This window comes from Centrocercus urophasianus, unplaced genomic scaffold (genome assembly GCF_019232065.1).
Source record: "Centrocercus urophasianus isolate 14NV4802_14NV808 unplaced genomic scaffold, USGS_Curo_1.0 seq_28, whole genome shotgun sequence".
Lineage (NCBI taxonomy): Eukaryota > Metazoa > Chordata > Aves > Galliformes > Phasianidae > Centrocercus > Centrocercus urophasianus.
The window spans coordinates 8,888,406-8,908,501 of NW_024884844.1; the positions used below are offsets into that span (position 1 = coordinate 8,888,406).

The 20,096-nt window shown below is 39.8% G+C and overlaps 1 protein-coding gene across 1 annotated transcript in view; it reads left to right on the plus strand.

The window, feature by feature from the left end:
* THSD7B (thrombospondin type 1 domain containing 7B) overlaps positions 1-20,096 on the plus strand; it is a 244,865-nt gene that overhangs the window by 53,206 nt on the left and 171,563 nt on the right. Inside the window, exons 4-5 of the mRNA XM_042827458.1 lie at positions 3,879-4,130; positions 10,815-10,981. Of these exons, the coding sequence (XP_042683392.1) occupies positions 3,879-4,130; positions 10,815-10,981 (419 nt within the window). The remainder of the gene's footprint in view (positions 1-3,878; positions 4,131-10,814; positions 10,982-20,096) is intronic.

Here is a 20,096-nt window from a genome sequence, read left to right on the forward strand (position 1 = left end):
TTCCCTTCCCTTCCCTTCCCTTCCCTTCCCTTCCCTTCCCTTCCCTTTTCCCTTCATCTGGATTAGACATCTTTTTCAGATATGTGTTTCTTAAACTCTTCATGCAGCATATAAGATGATGATGATACAACAGAATTGGATTGGGATCCTGTTTACTTTGCCTTTGTAAGTGAAAATTCAGGTTGAATTCAGTCAAGGAATTAAGGTGTCCAGCAAAGATGTGGTTGAGCAGTACCCAGTTCTTTTGTTTGCCTCTGTAGTTTGAATTCACATGATCCATTTCCTAGTGGATTGCACTTAACCACTGTGCTGCTGTACATTTCTCAGAAAAATTATTTGTACTTTCTGCAGACTTCTACTTTCTGTAGATGAGTACAACATTTTACAGCTGAGAGGAGGTAATGCTGTGCTGCAATACACCTACATGTGATGGCTGTGACTGTTCTGGGGGAGGAGGTGTGCATTCATATCCTTCCCAGCACATGTACGGACTGAGCCTCGGTGCTCAGGCTTGGAAATGAATCCCTGAGCTAATGTGAATAGAGGAGATTCTCCATTCCAGGGGTATTTAAAAAGAATAATCTTGTTGACTTTGTTTTTACTACAAGCACACTAAAAAACCAAATGGTGACTGCTTTTAGCCTTTCAACCAGAATAATGTTTTGGAAACACTGTCACAAATAACTTGGCTTAACATGCATTGCAAAACAATTCCTGCAGTTTTCCCTTCAGCAGTCCAGCCCTGTAACACAGAAAGCATCATGTGTAAGCACGTTATAATGTTACCATTACCAGATTTACTCTGGTAAACTCTAACCTGAATACATTAATCTGTGGAAAGTTTAAAAACTGGGCTCACAAAACGTCTCCCATCGTCAGGACTTCCTTCCTTCCCTGCTAGTTTTGGATACTGAGGTTTGTGGGCTGAGATCAACGGATGTCTCACACATCTTGAGCGTTCTCTGTATCAGATTGTTCTGAGTACATTTGTGACATGAAAGAATGTGTCTGAATTTCATGCAGAAGAACAGTGTGTTTTTACGTTTGCATTTGTGTTGCTTAGTGTCACAGTTAATTTGGCTTTGAGGCTCTGAATGAGTGGGGATGAGTTAATTGGATTCACTTGCTGTTAGGGAGTTGTGTGCAATTCTCTTTCAAAAATATCTTCCCCAGCAGAAGGGAGGAAATTGCTGGCTCCACATCTTGTTCATCTTAAGGTCAACAAAGTTCTCTTACTAGCCGTTTATAGCAGGAGCAGTGGAGGGATTTTCAGGGAAAGAATGAGCTGTTCAGTCTTCCCATACCTGAAAGCCTTGCAAATAGAAAGGGCGATTGCTGGGCAGAGATGTCTTTTGCAGCCTACTTGTCAGCATCTGCTTAAATCCATTGGACAGATGTGGTAACTCTTGCCTTACTAAGAATTGGGGATAGCAGTATCAGCAATTAGCAACGTTAATTTTGAAGAAAACCCTAAAGCAGATTTTTAAAGGTTTCATTTTCTTTGGTTTTTCAGCAAAGATCAACCCAGACTTAAATATGTCATTTACAGTGGTGCTACCCCAAAAATGGATTTGGATTTTCCTACTGGTATCTGAATGCAGAATATCAGTTACTCTTTAGAATGTGAGTTTGCTTGTCCTCCTTGCCATGTTCTTTGATAGGCTCTAGTTTTCTGGTATAACCACATAGGATGACTTCTATTTGCCAGTATTTTATCTACTTAGAAGCAGGAATTTGTGTTCCCTGTTACCATTGTGGTGCTGCTGGCTCACCTGATTACTGTGTTCAAAAAGTACTGAGAGGGAAATAAGGGAACAGTTGGTGTGACTCTTCCTAACCTAATGTTCCAGCCAAGTCTCCAAATCACTGGCTCAGCACAAGTTCAGATACAATTATTATTTCTTTTCTGTCCTCCATTCAATAGTATTGATGTTTTGCACCAGGTACAGCTTTGCCTTGGTTGTGTTTGGCATGTAGTAGAAGCATAAGAAATCTTTTTTGGATATAAATGAGAAGAATTTTTTGGCTGCATCAGAGGCTGTTCCTGCTTCATGCAGCTGTTAAACCTCAGCAGATTCATCCTGCTATTATGTACGCGATGAAAGTGAGACAAAAATTGTTGTACTTCAAACAAAAAAACCTGTAAATTTAAGTCACTAAATGCTGTATTGTGCTAGTAATTCAGGATATAGTCAAGCTAGTCAAGCCTGATCACGAGTAAGTGGCAATACTCCTATTGACTTTTGTGAAAAATGGACCAGTTTCTAAATTGGAAGAGAGGCGAATGGATGCCCGTTATCTTCTCCGCTCCCCCTATGAGATTGCCGTGCAATCCTGAAATGATTGCCCAGAGTATTTTCTGTGGAGAAAGTTAGCCTAGTCAAACTGTGTTATAAGTAATATTAAGTGAGGTAATAACTGGTTCCTTGGCAGCAGCTCCGGATTTCACACCTTTTAAGTGCACATGTATTTGTTCCTTACAGTTGGTAAAAGCCTGACTTTGAGCAACTGGAGGAGACGAATTTAAAGAGAGTTCACACTGAGTTCATGTATGGTCTTAATTTTGGGGAGCGGTTTGCGTCATGCTTATAATGCTAGGCAGAAATTAGGAATTCTTAGTTCTTTTTTTTCTGGTGACTTTTTTTTGGTGGGTTTCATTGTTTTTTCCCCTCCTTTTTTCCCCCATCTGATCGATCATTTGTGATGCTCCAGTGATGTATTTGCTCATTTGTAAGTCTGTCATTTTTTGGTGTATGCTTTCCAGCTCTGTTGATGCCAGTTATCTGAGGTCTCAGACACAGCAGAGATTCCCCCCCCCCCATCCTTGTGACCTGGTGGATGATCTCTAGCTGCTGTGAGGTGGAGGTGAATCAGAAGCAGCTGCACTCTGTGTGGTCAGGCAGGACAGAGCAGTCTCGGACATCTACAATTGTCAGCTCTCCTTTTATTTTTCCATTGCATTGATCCTTTCTTGATGTGTTACAAAATGAATGAGGATTATGTCCTAATAATAATCAAAATGGTTAAGTAATGTAACTGAGTGCAAAAACACATGCACAGTTGCAGCGTGCCAGAGTCTCCTGTGCTTTGTCAGGTTTGAAAACCTTCTGACCTTGTTTAACAGCATTTGCTTGGTAACAGCCTCACAGAACCGGAATATTTCATGTTAATGAGAGCCTAATTACTTTCATAAAAGAGCAGAGCTGCTCACCAGGACGTGCTGACACTGGGATGGACTGATGCTGGCCAGCTAGCAGTGTTTGCAGGCTGATGGAGGCATTTACCAATGGCAGCTCTTCTCCTGGGCTTGCCTTTTCTTTTCAGTCATGGTTAAAGTGTGAAATCTAAAAGCACAGCATCATTTACATCTTTTCCAACTTGAAATAAATTAGGTGTATTATTTGCGAGTGGCTCAACGTTTGCACTCACAACTCTCTGGAAATGCAGTGTGCGCCTTGCAGCTCCTCTTATATTCACTGTACTGGCATTGATGCAAGTCTTCTGTTTCACCCTTAAGTGACTATGATTTCTTAGCATCATAGGACTGTTCAAGTTGGAAGGGTCTTTTGAAGTTCATCTAGTCCTACTCGCTGAATATGGATGTCTGCAGCTTGAGCAGGTGCTCAGAGACCCATCCAGTCTGACTTGGAATGTCAGGGCATCCACAACATCTCTGATCAACCTATTGCACTGCTTCACTATCCTTGATCATAAAAAACCTTTTCCTTATATGCACTCTTGATCTCCCTTCTTTTAGTTGGAAACCGTCTTCTTGTCATATGGTAATGTAGATAAAATAATTGGGGGTTTGGGCTGAAAAAATGTTAAGATCTTGTAAGCATAACCTCCACAGCTGTTTTACTTTGTTCTTATCTCAGCCTTTGTATACAAGATGCTGCACCTTTGACCTCCAAGACCTGTGTCATTGATAAAGACTGTGAAACATCTGAGTGGTCAGCGTGGAGCTCCTGCTCACAGACCTGCAGCTGGGGAGATCTCACCCCGGGCTTTCGGAGCCGGCACCGTAGTGTGCGGAGCGTGGCCATGGGAAATGGGAAGCTCTGTCCGGAGCTGGAGGAGAAGGAAGCCTGCAGCACAGGAGGGAGAGAGCTGCTGAAGCCTTGCCCCAGGTACCTGAGCTTTAACCCACGTTTTCTGAACTTCTGGTGTGATCTTATGCTTCCTTGCTCTGTGTTTGTGTGTGTGTATGGACAGGGTCGCACATCATACTTTCTATCTGTGCTTGAGAGATCATTGATTTGATGATTGTTAACGATGGTTTGCCTTATTTACTGCTAATGTTCTTGTAATTGTTTCCATTATCATTATTGCTATTACAATGATTACACTTGCATATAGAAATAAATTGCAGTTATACTCACTACAGCTTATATTTTCATATTTTAAAAACTGAGAGCGGATACTCTTGTTCACTGAAAGCGCTTTTCTACGTATTGCTGGTTTGGAGAATTTCCTCAGCTGCACAGAGGCTGGGCAGGTCTCCATGGCTGTGCTTTTATTGGGCTTGCAGCCACGAATTTTACATAAGATTTAATGATTCCCCTTTATCTCCCCATGCAAAATCCCAGTCCTCCATAAGGAAAATGGGAACTGTTCAGAGATAGCAGCTTGGTAAAGAGCAAGTCTCAGATTCCATCTGGATATTTTTAAACTGGAAAACCTCACAGCCCCCAAGTTTTTGCTTGGTTTATGGCCCTCTTTGTTCTGACAGAAGGTAAGGAACTCACCTTTCTGGTGTGCAGATCTGTGCCATAGCGCTTGGCCAGGCTAGCCTGGAGGGGAAATTGTTTGCTTTGCAAAGAAAATAAAATATAGCTTAATTTTGCGTTCTGAGATTGACTGTAAAATGCTTCAAGATTAAGATTTTGTGCACATGTAGACAGATCTCCCTGTGAATAACTCTGTTTATTAGGACTAATCAGTGATCAAGTTGTGAATTTATGGTGCTTTGCCAGGTACTGCCAAAAGCTTTGATAACACTTTTGCAAGAGACATTTTCTAGGAAAGTGTAACCTGTGAAAGTGTCACTGTATTGTTGAATTCATTCAAATCAAATGCTGAACATTTTAATGCACCCTGCTAGTGAAGGAGAGAAAGTATATATAAAAAAAAATTCCATTGCTTGATTACATCCTGTGAAAAGGCTTTTGAAGAGTGATTTTTGCTCCTGCCCAGATGCACACCAATTTCAAAGACAATAGATTAACACATTGTCTCGCTGATTTTGTATAGGAGTGTGCGTGCAGGTGACACCTGATTGGGGTATGCCAGCTGGTAGCAGATCAGGAGTGAGCAGAACGTGTCTGCCCCTTGTTTCTCAGCATTTGTGTTTTTTGATACTGCACTATATTAAAGTGCAGATTGTCAGGTCTTGATGTAGAGCCAGGAGAGACCGAAATGTGAGGATCTGCATAATGCTGATAACTTTCTTGTGGTGCCTCCTGTGATACAGAAGGAAACTTGTTGTTCTTTCAGTGTATTGCTGCTATGCCATGGTTTTCATGAGAATATGAACTCATAAACATTCCTCATTCTGCCACACCTGCACATCTTCAGTCCTTCAGGCAACCTTTACAGTAGAGTATCTCTGTGAAATAGGATAAACTGTCTAATAAGCTGGCCTGGAACAGTAACATGGGACTTACAGGTTAATAGAACCACTTAGCCAGAAAACATAGCAAGAAAATCTCTGGTATTTAGTTAATATTAATTTCTAGGGATGTAGTATCTCAAAATGCAAGTGATAGATTGACCTTCTTTCACTAAGCAATGTTACAGAGAATTTTATGATTGCTTTCTGGTTAGTAGACTTTGATTTGTCCATTCAGTACCTCAGAAACAAGCAGGAATGAGAAGCTGCTACATTGTGGTACATGCAGTTGCATGGCTCTGGGGCTCACAGCTTTATGCTATGAAATCAATCATTTTAAAATCTGTTATTTAAGCATCAGCACTGGCATAGGGTATTGTTTGTCCGCATTACATTCTACAGTAATTTGGTTTCAGAGTTTGAGAATCGGTGACTGGAAGTATTCTTTTCTTTAAATTTTGTTCTCTTGGTGAGGATTTTCCCAATCATGCTCCAGTCAAGCCAAAGACAGTGGGTGAGAACACTGGCCAGAAAAAGCACGTCTCTGTGTAAGAGAAAGAGGCATTTTCCTCTAGTGGCTATTTTTCACTGGAAGGTCAGCAGTCACCTTTTGACTGAATGAATGTGTGCTTCTCAGACTGTGTCCCACATCTTCATCCTCCACATCCACCCACGTGGAAAAGCAGCAGTTCAGGAGGTGGTACCTACAGCTTTCTTTTCAGCAGAGGAAAGTGGGTGAAGTTATGTTCCCATCCATGGCAAGGCTGCAGGTTAAAGGTCTCATCGCAGGTATGCGATACTGGTATTAAATTCACTTTTAATGGGGAGGCCTTTTAATTTTAAGGCTGAAGTTTACTATAACCTCTTTAATCAATAGTTTAAATACAAGAAAATAAAGCATTTTAAGTGCAGGTAGGGCTCCTGAGCTTTGTACTTTGTTTTACTTTTGGTTATTTATTCTAAAAGGATTAGATTAAGGGCTTAGAAAGCTTAAACACATACGAGGTGATCCTACCTCCTTTATTGTCATATAAATTTGGGGTAGTTCAATTAAAGAGAACAGGCATGTATAGGTATAAAACTCGTTTCAGCACTAAGAGGATAAGTCCTAGAGACTGCAGAGACCAAGAGGTTACTATAAATCGAGAAGACATTGAGCAGTTGTTTGTTACATAGCTGTCACTGAGTCATCAGTTTTAAAACAATGTTTTATATCACTTGTATCCTTGATGCGTAGCTTACATCTTCAGTGGGAATAGATAGATTTTCCAGAATTATTATTATGTCTTTCAATCTTTCGTTTTGGTGTGGTTGCTATGTTACAAGACAGGGATTTAGAAAAAAAAAAAAAAAAACACAAACCCTCTCTTTTTGTTGGAAATTCAAAGCTTTTTGGAACTTAAATGATGGAAAATGGGAAAATTTTAAGACCTGATTTTTACAAAAGGCTTGAGATTACTGCTGAGATATGGGTGTGATGCTATCACATTGTAGGGCTCATTATATGTCTTAATTAAAGGCAAGGTATTAGTGTGAAGTGGGAAGACGTGAACGGAAGCTCTCAGAACTCAGCTGGTATGCTGCTGGGATTGCACGTTGGGAGTGGAGGCAGCACCACTCTCCAGCCCTTTGAACTTCCCTGGTCTCTGGCACCCCGAGCTGCCCTTGGTTTGTCTGGACAGCCTTGTTGCCTCCCCTCTGATCCAGAACAAGCTGTGTTGCAGCTGTAGTTCTCCAGCCCCAGGTTGGGCATTTCTCCTGTGGCTGATGCTGACTGTTGCAGTGCGAGAGCTCACTTTGCTTTGATCATAGCAGACACACAAAGAAACACCTCTTCTGCTTCCCCAGCTGACTGGTTAGCAAGCACTGCTTATGATGTGAAAATCTTGACTTTATCAGTCCAGTCTCTTCCTAGATACCCCAGGCAGCTCCTGCTTGCCCATTTTCTTAAGCAAACTGACACAACTGCATGTGGATTCTGGAGGTTCCCATTTTAGGTGTTCTCTACCAGCACTCCAACCATTGGTGGTGGTGACTGTCAGTCTTTGGAAGTAATCAGACCTACTGTAACTGAAACACTGTCATAAAAAAAAAAAAAAAAAAAAAAAAAAAAAAAAAAAAAAAGGAACAAGCCTATTGGAAAGTCAAAAACAAATACAAATCTTTGTTATTAGCCATTTTAATAGGCTTAGGGTCACAGCTGGGACTGCAGTTATACTGGGTTTTCATCAAATCATCTAACTAGATGTTGAAAGGAGTTGGTGTTGAATCTATTACCATTTTTGTCACCACTCACAGGTTTTGGCATAGGAATCACACAGATGCATTGAAGCTGGCCTGTCTTGTTGATTCAAATGCATCCCTTTCACTTTGTGGTTTATTGTGCTCTTATAGAGACAGTGAACAAAGTAGTGGAGTGGTGTTATCCCCTGAGCCTAGTTCTGATACAGTGCACCTTGATCAGGTCTGCTCTAACAATGTAACTGTGGGCTTGGGTGTCATGTTTTGGAGAAATCAGTCACATGGTAACACTACAGTGGGTACTGCTAGTAACCTGCAAGTACTATCCAAAGGTTAAGATTCAAGAGGAAGCCCAAGTGTTTCCCTGTAAGAAATCTCAGTAATCTCTGCTCTTTGTCAATTGCTATTAACTGCTATTAACAAGCTTCTGATTAAATTTGAATGGAGATTATGCAGTCATTTTTTCTTTCAGCAGTGCTAAGTCTCCTTGTCTCTAGAACAGCCCATAGATGGGCAAATTGATAGCAAGTGTCAGCTGCATAAAACCTGGCAAAGAGTCCATCAGAAGCTGTCCAAGAGCACTGCTTCCTTCTGTAGAGACAGGTTTTGCACTCAGTGGGATAACAATATGTCAGATATGTTTCTAGTGTAGTTGACTTGTTAATGGCTGTGAAAACGTGTACCTTTTAAACAGCTAATGCTTGGGGTCAGGATTTGTTACCAGAAAGCTCCAGGCAGCTTAGGGCATGCCCAGCTGGGAGAAAGCAAGATGGGCTGATAAGGATTTAGTTTTCAAGCTGCTTGCAGAAGAACCAGTGCTGGCAGTTGCACCTGACGGCTGCTCATTAAATACTGCTCTGCGGTGCAGCAGAGATTTGGTTACTCTGTGTAGATATCTACAGGGATTTTTTTTTAGATTCAGAAGCTGATGAGGTTTAATTATCTCTGAGCTCAGATTTAGTTATTTTGCATAATTTTAATCATTGATGGCCTAATTTTCGTAGATGTTAAGTCCCACTGCTTGCTCTGAATAGGGGAAGCAGGTGCTTGCACCTTTGGAAATGAGTCTGTGAGATCCAGAATTCACAGCTGACTCCCTAAGCCCACATATTAATAATGAGCTTTTCTTTAGTCAATGATTATTTTAAGAAACACTACCCTATAACAAGTATTGCCATAGCTCAGAAAAGATGTGTGTTCTATATTTAGGCTTCTGGTTGTGAAATACAGACCTGAGCAGCACAATGTCCTGAGGTGCTGTGGAGGAGGAATTTTTCTGTGCCCAGTGCTTGATGAAAAATAGCGCTCGTCTTTATTATAACAAGAAGTTAGCATTTAACACTGCATGCCCAAAAAAATGCAGTTAGGAATTCCACAAGCAGAGCACTATAACAAAAATCCATGGCTGTGCTTTATATGTTGCTAGAGTTCAGTTATTTCATATTGGTTGTGTGAAAAGGGTATTCTGTTTTGTTTCCTCTGCTGTCACTAAACCCTGTGAACGTATCCAAATTTGCACACGATACTGTGTATTAATTAAGAGAGCCTGACAGCTCATCTGAAAAGTACCTGTAAATTGAAAGTAAGTGGCAGTGTTCACAAATGTTTTCCATTAGTATCTTACAAAATTTGTAAGTGCTCTGGGGCTAAAAGTAATTCTTATGCCCAAATTTGCAATGCAACATGTTGTGAGAATATTGGTATGTGCTCAGGCAAAATAATGTCATTATTTTTCATGTAGTTTTGAGATGCTCTTGTCCTTGCCATAGCTGTAGTCAGGGAATGGATATTTGCAGTACAGAATACAAAGACTGCAAGATGGAACAGAGACGCCCCGTTGTGCTGAGCTGGCAGCGATCAGTTAGCAGGCAAATGCACAGAGTTTTTAACAACTGTACATCTGCCATAGTATTTGGCTTGAAGCTAAAAGAAGGAAATTATTTTACATATTTTGGAACAGTGAAGTTTGTATGGAAAAAGAGAACTGTGAGATACAGAGGGGCAAAGGAATGAAATGGCAGAAGTGTAAACAGTTTGATCACAGGAATAATATTGGCTAAGATTCAGAAAGTGGAAGGAAAACTTTGAGCTCTTACTTACCTTACCACACCGATACTGTGATCTGTTAATTAAAATGATCTTCCTATGTGAAAGCTGCTGTGTTAGAAAAGTGCTCTGTTTTTGGACATGATGAGAAATAGTTTTTGCTTTCTGTTGTTCCCCATGCTACTTCCCCTGTGATTTTAATAAGTTCTTCTTGGCATTTAGGCTGATAATTAATAATGCTGATTGTCAATACAGCATTCACATACCTGTGCCCAAGAATGTTATCCTTTCTTGAGAACCATTTATACTCTTTAGGTGTGAACTGAATACAGAATGAAAACAGACCTTGCTGCGTATCACAACTTCTGAAAAGGAAAGCAATAGAACTGAGTTACCACAGGCAATCCTTTGGAGAAATTGATAGTACCCTAGGCCATTGCAAAGCTGTCACCTACAGAAAAGCTGCTTGGTGCTTGGAGCTTCATTGACATACGTAGGGTTTTACCTATTAAGTGCATTTTAGAATGACGTGTTCAGCTCTTGGTTGAGAAAGGTGGTATAGTGGTTGGAGCCACATGTTTGAAAACTCATTTTCACACTTAATCGAACCCCTTAATTTCCGTTCCTTTTTTGCATCCTGCTCAAAGGTGTTGTCAGAATGATTTAGTGCTTGTGAACACTTCAGAGATCAGTGCTATGTGAAAAGTTTACATGAGTACTACAGGCTAATAACAAATACTTAACCTTCATATATTTAACTTTCAGAATGTTTCAGAACATTCCCTGTTTTGAACACGGGAGTGCTACCATAAATATTAAACCAATTGTATTTTGCCGAGTAATGAACTAGCACCTCCTCACCCATAGTTTTTTCTAAAATCATTCTTGTTTTACTTGGTCTCTCTTTTTCCCAAAGGTTTTCCTGGAGGACTTCTGAATGGAAAGCTTGCCAAGTGTCTCTCTTCGACCAGCAGAGCCCTCGACATCGTAAGCATGCAGTGCTTTGTGGAGGTGGCATACAAACCCGTGAGGTTTATTGTGTCCAGATCACTGTAGAAGCCGAAATGCACCGAATGAAGGAAGGTATGTGTGTAGAGTTGTTCTGAAATGTCTGTCACAAGTAGATGTGAGTAAAAGAATTAAAAATAAATCCTCACTGCACAGTCATCAGAAAGCTTGGCTAGCTGGTGCCTCCCTTGTATCTGTCTGTTCTTACTGAGGGAGGTGTTTCTTGGCATCAGGGTGGGAGCAGGAGAGCTTAGTCCTCAAGGGGTCTGCCTGGAGCCAAAGCCTTCTAGGAGTGAATTGCTGCTTGTTCTGTAGGTGTACTTGTGTGGGTGAGGTCTGAAGGATGGCGAAGCTAAATTTTTTTGTGCTAGTTTTCTTTGGACTTCACTTTTCTTTCTTTCTTGTGTATCAGGTAACCTGCCCTCTGTAGCTGAACACATTTGTCTGTGGTTTTAGTTCTTGGTTAGAGTATAAAAACAAAGATGTCACACTCTATTCTGGATATGGCTTCAGCCTGTGTTTCAAGTTGATACACAGACTTTCTTGTGTTTTGAAGGGGAAAGCAAAAATAATATTGTCACAACTTCTGAGCAGATAGACAATTTTTGGATCCTGGAAGCGAGTTATTTTCCTTTTAGAAGAATAATGAGTAGATACAGATGCACGATGAATAATTCATCTAAGGCTGTTTTATTTACTGTATGTAGTGCTCTTGCAGAATATGCTTTTGAGCAGAGATACAAAGATAATAAGAACACAACATCATATCTTAGATTTATTTACTTACAAAGCCAAAGCAAATGTTTCCTGGGTGCCCAGTTGTATCCTAGCATCCTGCACAGGCTCTGAGATTATAGAAAATCAGGCCTCTTTTAATCTCTGTCCAGTCCATGCATAGTTGCTGCTTCACCTCTTCCAAACATCTGGTACCACCTTGTCTGCTAACACAAAAATTTCTCAGTTGTTCTACTCAAGTATATGATGTCTATGATTTTCAAAGTAAGAAAAGTGTTGTTGATGACAGGTGTGTAACATTTCTTGACCATCTTTATCCTTCTTGCAACTTCTGTAGTCCATGCTTCTAGTGTGTGGCACACTGGTAAGCAGTAAGCTTTACCCGAATTCAGCCATGCTTCTCTGTTCTTTGTTAGTATTGTGAATTACCCTAGAAGGCTGGAGCAGGTCATAGAAACCCTTATCCAACATCATTCATAACAGAATTTGTACCCTGTATCTAGCATGTGTTCACTTGCCAGTTTTTGCTTTGTTTAAGGTTCAGTACAACTTAAAAGTGGCAAGCCCTCCCCTTAGTGGAAAGAAGACTCTAAGATATCTCTTCCTTGTTTGTACAGTTCTAACCTTTACTGTTTGAGAAAGAAGTATGTCTTTTTTTTCTATTAGGTCACTGAAAAAGCAAACTTGCACAGCAATTCTATGAGGTGTAAATTATTCCTGCCATGCCAAGGCAATTGTGGTGGTGATTTGCAATAGTCCTTAGGAAGTGAGAATCCTATCAACTGTCAGTATAGCCACATTTAAAAGGAAAGACAGAAAACCTTTGTTACTGTTTTTCCCCATCTGATACTCAGTGTGTCTCATTTGCTAGCTGGTCAGTTTTTGTTCTTTGTCCAAATAAGAAATGATGTTTTTTCTTGCTTCTTTTCTAAAAATCTAAACTGATAGTAAATTTTTATTCATCATGAGAAGACCTCATATTTTATTGTACATATTTCATTGTTTTTTAGTGATGGGGAGAGGATTGAGAAGACGATTTGCCTTTGCATAGGCAAATACAGAGTCTAACCGCTTCCATAACAAATGCAGTATTTTTCTTTCATCACCTCCTGAATGTCCTTAAAGGGATCATTCAGAAATCAAACAAGCGAGTCTAATAGGATATTATCATCCATCACAGTTGTTATTCTTCTTGTTACTTCCAATAAGAACTTGGACCTGACACAGTGTCATATGTAAAAGAAGATTTTGTCTGGTGGTATCTCCAGCAGCATTACTGGATAATATATATTGAATTGTACTTGGAGGCAGGTACCATCTGTGATGTGTTTATACATATTGCTTAAAGCTCTCTTATCCCCCCCCAGGCTATCTTTCCTATTTTTCAGTGGTGTAGTCTTTCCATCCACTACTACTTTTATTACAATATGTATATTTAGAAATGAGTCCATGTCTTATGGAGTTTCCATGTATCCAGTTAGTCAAAAACTCAAGTCTACTGATGTATTTCTATTCTTATAAAATTTCAGTATGAAGGTACTGAAGATGGAAAACTTTCACTCAGGTATTACTTCCAGAAACACATTGATAAGATTCTGTATCTTTCTATGTGAAAAGGTCTCCTAACTAAGAAACCTCTGCCATGCCCCAAATGAAGGCCTAGCATATTTGTTAAACCTTAAGGAGGAATTCCATACTTTAAACATAGATGATGAGGGAAAAACAGCTTTTCATGTTCACCAAAGAGACTGTGGAATGACCAGGTGGAGGAAAAAAGGAAAACAGGTTTTCTCTTTACCACTGACTCGAAAAAACATTTTTGGTAGTATTCTTCTTGCACATCATTGAATAAATAAGCTACATTTTTGTATACCAGCTTTATCTGAGTTATTGACTTACTTGTATTTGGAGGAAGAAAGTTTTGCAATCTTTCAAGTTCTTTATAATATTCTTGCACTCTCAGACTCTTTCATCTAGATGAGTGTGACAGGAAACGCTTGGTAAGCGTGTCAAGTGGCATGTCACTCAGGTATCTGTAATTCTGTGAACATCAGAAAACCAATGTATAAAACCTGTTATGAGACTATTTTATTTTTAGTGTTTGCTGTTCTGTCCAAGGATTCTAAATCTTTTGAAGCTTTTATTAATGTAGACTGAACTTGAACATCATATGTTAAACATGTCCCACACTTTGGTCACAAGAACCCCATACAACACTAGAGCCTTGGGGCAGAGTGGCTGGAAGACTGTGAGGAAGAGATAGACTTGGCGGTGTCAGCTGATGCTCAGCTAAACATGAGCCATCAGTGGCCAAGAAGGTCCATGGCATCCTGGTTTGTATCAGAAATAGTGCAGCCAGCAGCAGCAGCAGGTGATCATCCCTCTGTACTCATAACACTGGTGACACTGCACCTTGAGTGCTGTGTTCAATTTTGGGTCCCTCACTACAAGAAGGGCCCTGAGCATGTTCAGAGAAGGTAATGAAGCTGGTGAGGGGGTCTGGAGCACAAATCTTGTGGGAAGCAGTTGAGGAAACTGGGATCGAGTGGGGAAGAGGAGGCTCAGGGGAGACCTTATCACTCTGTACAAGTGCCTGAAGGGAGGTTGTGGTGAGGTGAAGGTCTTCTCCTGTGTACATAGCGATAAGACTTCAGGGAATGGCCTCAAGTCGTGCCAGGTGAGGTCAGGAAAAACTTGTCTATGGGCTGCCCAGGGAGGTGGAGTCGCTGTCCCTTGAGGTGTTCAGAAAATGTTTAGATGTTGTACTAAGGGATGTGGTTTAGAGGGAAATACTGGTGATGGGTGGATGGTTGTACTGGATGATTTTAGAGGTCTTTTCCTACCTTTGTGATTCTGTGATTATATGAACTACGTGGCTATCCGGACACAGTCCGCCCTTCCTGCTCTTCACTTCGTGATGCTCCCCAGTCGTTGTGTCTGGACATCTCATACTTGAAACAATCTGTTGACAGGATGGTGGTTGCCAACCTTCCTGATGCAACTCTGTCCACTTGTATAGAAGTTCAATAAAATAAAGCAGAATAATGCAGATCTTCAACTTATTTCCAGAGTTAAGCTCTGCTAACAAATATGGCTTACTCTTTTCTAAATTGAGACTTTGTGGCTGTTAGTTACCTGGAATTTTTTCCCCCAGTAGCTTTTAATTAACGTGGATGAACATTGCTAATTACCAATCCCCACCAACAAAAAATGTGGTTAAAATATGGAAGTGTATTATATGATTGATCAGTTGATGCGGCTTCTCTCTATGTTTGGCAGTAAAATTCTTCTTCCTTCATTATGTTATCACAGTGAATTAGCCTACTAATATGGGAATTAACATTTCTTGTAGTCTGGGGGTGGTGTCTGTGTTCAACCTGTTATTAAACATATAAAATTCCTACACTTGATCTTCCTCAGGATATTTTGCTGTCTTTCCTGAATGTGAGGGAATAGGAGGAATATCTTTCTGTTTTCTAACTAAATTTTCCTGTTTGGATTATATAGAAATTATAACTCCTTGTAATTTAGGGCATGGGATCCTTCATAAAAATTTTCCAGAAGTGTCTTCTCTCTTTTCTGGACTAGTTACCACTTATCCCTTACTGTCCCCAGTGACTGGGATTGCATTCTGTCTGTATTTTCTGTAACTTTCTAACTAAGGATCTGTCTCGTCATTTATTTTCCATAAAATTTGTGCTGTATATATCTTGACATTCTTTCTTTTTTACCTGTTTGAATGAAGTCCAATTTTCCTCTCACTTTCTGAATTCTCTTATAATGTTTTTGGAGCCTGTCTGCTTAAGTTTTAATTATAGGACTGAAAAGACCTTTGTGAAATGCTATTCTTCCTTGAGTCTTCTTTATTGTTTACCCCACGTAGCATACTTAGCTAATAAAGTTTCTCTCTTATTACCATCTCAGAAAAAAACACTGCATTTTCCAATCTTCTAAATCTTTGTTATTTTCCATCTGAAAATCCACGTTTTATTCTTGTACCTGTATAAGATTCTAGAGTCTTTTTAACTGTTTGTTTGCTTAATGATTGTTCCTATCTTATTTGTCTCTTTCTCTTTTTATTTGATCTTGGATTTCAGTAATTGGTATGTCATTGCACGATCAAAGTAATGTGATAGCTCCCACAGATTCCTAGTCCATTTCTACTAATATTCCACTGTGGTATTTTTAATATTTCTAATAATAACAATAATAAGCCTAATTATTAGGCTCGGGGCTCTAAATAATTCAAATATTATTAAACTCTTTTTTCTTTTAAAAATTAATAGCTTTTCAGATATTCCTCTGTGTGTGATTCTCATCCATCTTAACACATAATCTATGATTTTATTGAAAATCCTCTAACATGTTACATTTCCCCAATATAGCCATGTCGAGATTCCTTGTAGTCAGTCAGAAGAGAGGGACTTGTGCATGCTTAAAATGTGTTGCAGTAGGTATTGTTAATGTTCCTCTTTTTTTTTTTCTTTGGACACATTATTGTATTTCTTCGCAGCCATAGCAGCTGAACTCCTTTAAACTCTCTAAAATTCAGGTCTTTGTAAACACCTGTGAATTCAGTCTTAATGGATACTTTTTGATCCATCCTATGTGTATTCTCTTACATATTTTTGTTTCACAAGCCACTTTATTAACCCAAGTAGCCAGAAAGCGTTCCCCAGTATTTTCATGCAAGTCCTTAAATGAGTCTCAAAATTAGAGTTTCATGGCATTTTTCTTTTCCACAAAATAGTGAGCTTTTTCCCTACCTCTGTTACACAGAAATGTCTAATACCTTCTTACCTCACAAGTAAACTTTTCAGACAGTTTTAAATACCCACATGGGAGATGTTTGGCACTGCGTTTTATTTTCCAGAAATTAATGGCCTCTTTAGACTTGCGGAGATGTATTTGAAAACTTTTATTCACATCCTGTATTATTCTGCATTTATTTTCATCCCTTTCTTTCTGTCCTGTCGTCTCTTTTAGCTCTGAAATATGCATTTTTTGCCTGTTCTGCTCTATATGCTCTGTTTCCTAACAAGGATTCAGCTCTTTTTTTTATTTCTTTTTTTCCTTCCTACAAGTTCTTTGTTCTGCTTTGAATCATGATCTTCCAATGCATTCCTTCTGGGGGATTAATGTTTCAAATTGGTACATGTGGCATCTGTTCAATAAACCATGTGAAAGTACTTTCAGGAAGAGAGAAGCACCAGAGTGCTATTAGAGTAGAGCATGCCATTAGCCTCTTGAGTGCTGGCTGTCCTGTGCACCACCAGGCCCAGCTCTTTAGCAGCAGTAAGCCAGGTGTGCAGGTTGTTGTATTCCTGCATATTTATTGGGGAAGGTCTGCGTTGATGCAGATAAGCTGCCCACAGGCATTGGCGCAGGGTATGCACTACTTCAGTGAGCATGAACTCTGGGTGGGGTATGAGCTCTGTATTAAATGCACAATGTTTTTTCAAATTTATGCTGGTGAAAGCTGCAGGAATGAGAAATTTGATTTACTCTACGGAAATTAGAATTGGGAGTCTTTGATGTTTAAATCCTGTTGTCTTCATCTGGTTAATGAAATTGAAAAGAAATATGTGAGAATATATTAGTGAAGAGAAACCTTGGTTAGGACCATAGAGCAGAGAGCTAACAATCAGCAGTGGCATGAGAAAACACTTGGCTTGGCCAGCTGGTGATACAGCAACAGGAGAGTGCAGCGAGCCTGATTTACAGAAATAAGAGTTCTCAGGAGGTGGAAAAATCCCATAAGCAAAACTGAATGCCCAAGAATGCCCTCACCCCAAACTTGAGTGTTTATCATCAGGATGACTCAACTCGTTTGAAAAGATGAGAAATAGACCTCTGAAGTGTAAAATATATTCAGGCAAGTCTGCATCGGATTTATATTGCTGGGATGCCGAGTTATTGATCTGTAAGCTCACCAAATGCTGAGCAGAATTTACGAGATAAAACTCACATAACAGGAAGATAAATATGTAACAGCTGGGTACTTTGGGGGAAACCCTGTAGAAGCAAGAGAGGAAATGGTTCTGGATCTTTGGGGTATCTGACAGTGTTGTTTAAATGTGTATTTCAGAAACTTCAGTTTGGATACATTAGGGAAAAGCATTTTCCCTGATGTGTTTTTTTATAGATATAAGGTTTCCTTTTTTTTCTTCATGTCTGGAAACTAATTAAAGTAAAATAAAAAGAATGTGTAAAATGAAGTTGACAACGAAAGAGATGTGCCTTCTAAAAGGTGCATTTGAAAGAATCTGCCTTTTTTTAGCATGCCATTTGATGTGGCCATGGAATAGGTACCTCTTCATAAATACATTTATTTGCATCTCTGTCTTCAGTATGCAGCAAATAATGTGCTGCCCAGTCATTTCACACGAGATACTAGGTTTTAGTTCAAGTATTTATTTTTGAAATCTAAGATTTTAAATGTGTTTGCATTTTGTCATTATATCCTGCCATTGGAACTGGATGAGTTTTATTCAGCACTGGTTTTACTCTGAGTTTGGTTTCATTGTTACAGGGAAGGGGAGCTGCAGCTGCTCAAACAATGCAGTTCATTCAGGTGAGAAAAATGGTAGGATTTGTGTGTGTGTTGCACCAGAGAGTGGGTCACCAGGGTCAGCTAATGAAGCTGGAGGTGGCAGGGCTGGTCCTGCAGCTGTGTGGGACAGCTCTGCATGGGACCACTGGGATGACCTTGAGCATCATGAGCATGCTGTGATTGGAGCAGCTACGTGTCAGCTGCTTTGGGGGCACCACTGCCATGTCCTGTGTGTGAGATAGGCACTTCAACACAGTGCTTTGTTGGTGATACCTGTGCTCCTGCAGTGACAGCATTTGCAGAGCAGAGTCCTGCTCTTTGGTGGTTTTTTGCTGCTAATTGAATGCTAAACTTAGTGATGGGCAAAGTCCAGACTCTTAATAGGCTTTCATGATGAAAGCTCCATCTTTCTTTTTTTTTTTTTCCCCATTTTCCTTGTGGCTTCTCTTACTCTCTCTGGCAGTCTGTTGAAAGGATGATTTCCAGCATCTGGTGGCCAACAGGGTTCGTATCCTGGAGAATCCTCGTTTCTCTTTCTGTGATTGCCTTTATTGGTATCTGAGCACCCCATTTTTCTCTGCATTTCCTCCTGGACACTTATTAGTGACTTGTCACCTCTGGTCTGGACAGTTGTGTGACTGAGAATTCTTGCCAGATTAAAGATTCTGTTGGCAGTCTCTACAAATCCCCAGTTTGGGAAGAAGATCCTGCTATACAGTGTGGTATGTGGAACTTTCTGAACGAGAAGTGCTAATAGCTTGTCACTCAGTAAAATGGTAAGGATCTTTGTTGTTCTGAAATTCGTAAACCACTATTAACTTTTTCTTTTTCATGCTGTGATGAGCTTTCAGTTCATACTTTGTTTCTTGTCCTTTAATTCATAATAGGGTTTCAACTGTATGCCTTGTGGCTTCCAAACTAATTGATTCTCTTTGGGAGCATAAAAGGATCCTTGCCATCAGGGATGGGTTGCATGAAGCCTTTTTTGATGAGGTGGTGCAATGGGCTGGGTTTTATGCTGTCTCCACACTACTTCAGTTACATTTAACACATCTCCTTTGTCTAATCTTTTATTTTCACTATAAAAGTCTTTCAGATTGGAGAAATTGCACACCAGTGTTGTGATGGTTTCTCCTTCTTATGTTACACACATACAGGTGTTTTTATAACAATTCATTCCCTCGTGATTTTCTTGGGTAATTTCCCTTCATAGTGATCCAACTGTCTTGGTTCATATGTGCTGAAAAAGGTAGCAAGAAGTTTTACAAAGATGCAGCATCCCTTCTGTGTACTGTGGTTAGTCTTAATTAAGCATAACTTTGCCAAAAGATGTAGTAAATATCTGGTTGTATTGCCTTGAGAATAGAATGTTCAACAACAGAAGGCCCTGCCAGTGTGCAAGAAATCATCTTGATGCATTCCAGATCTGCTAGCAGTATCTAGATGTGTCTCATTAGAGCGTTAATATCAGAAATACTTGTGTTCTGTTCTGGAGGGGAAATGAAGTTAAGGTCCAGGAAAAGATTGTGTTAGTTACCTCCTGTGGAGTGAAAAACTAAATTTGGAAGTAATCATTGCTACTGAAATGCAGTCCTATACATTTCTCTTTCTGACTGGCCATCATTGTACTTGATGTAGTATTGGTATGTATGCCTGCAAATATGTGCCCATATGACTGTATTCAGAGATAATTTATTTATTGGCTTAAAATTACATTATACAAGTAGTATCAGAGCTGATTCCCTCTTCCACACTTCCCCAAAATCACTACCTAGGTAAAAATATGTAGGGAAACAAGACACTTTAGAAACCAATTTATTATCTCCTGCTGGTAGCAATAACCTGAAAATAACAGCAAATAGTAAAACTCAAACTTGAGGCAGACGTCGGTGCTGGGAACAG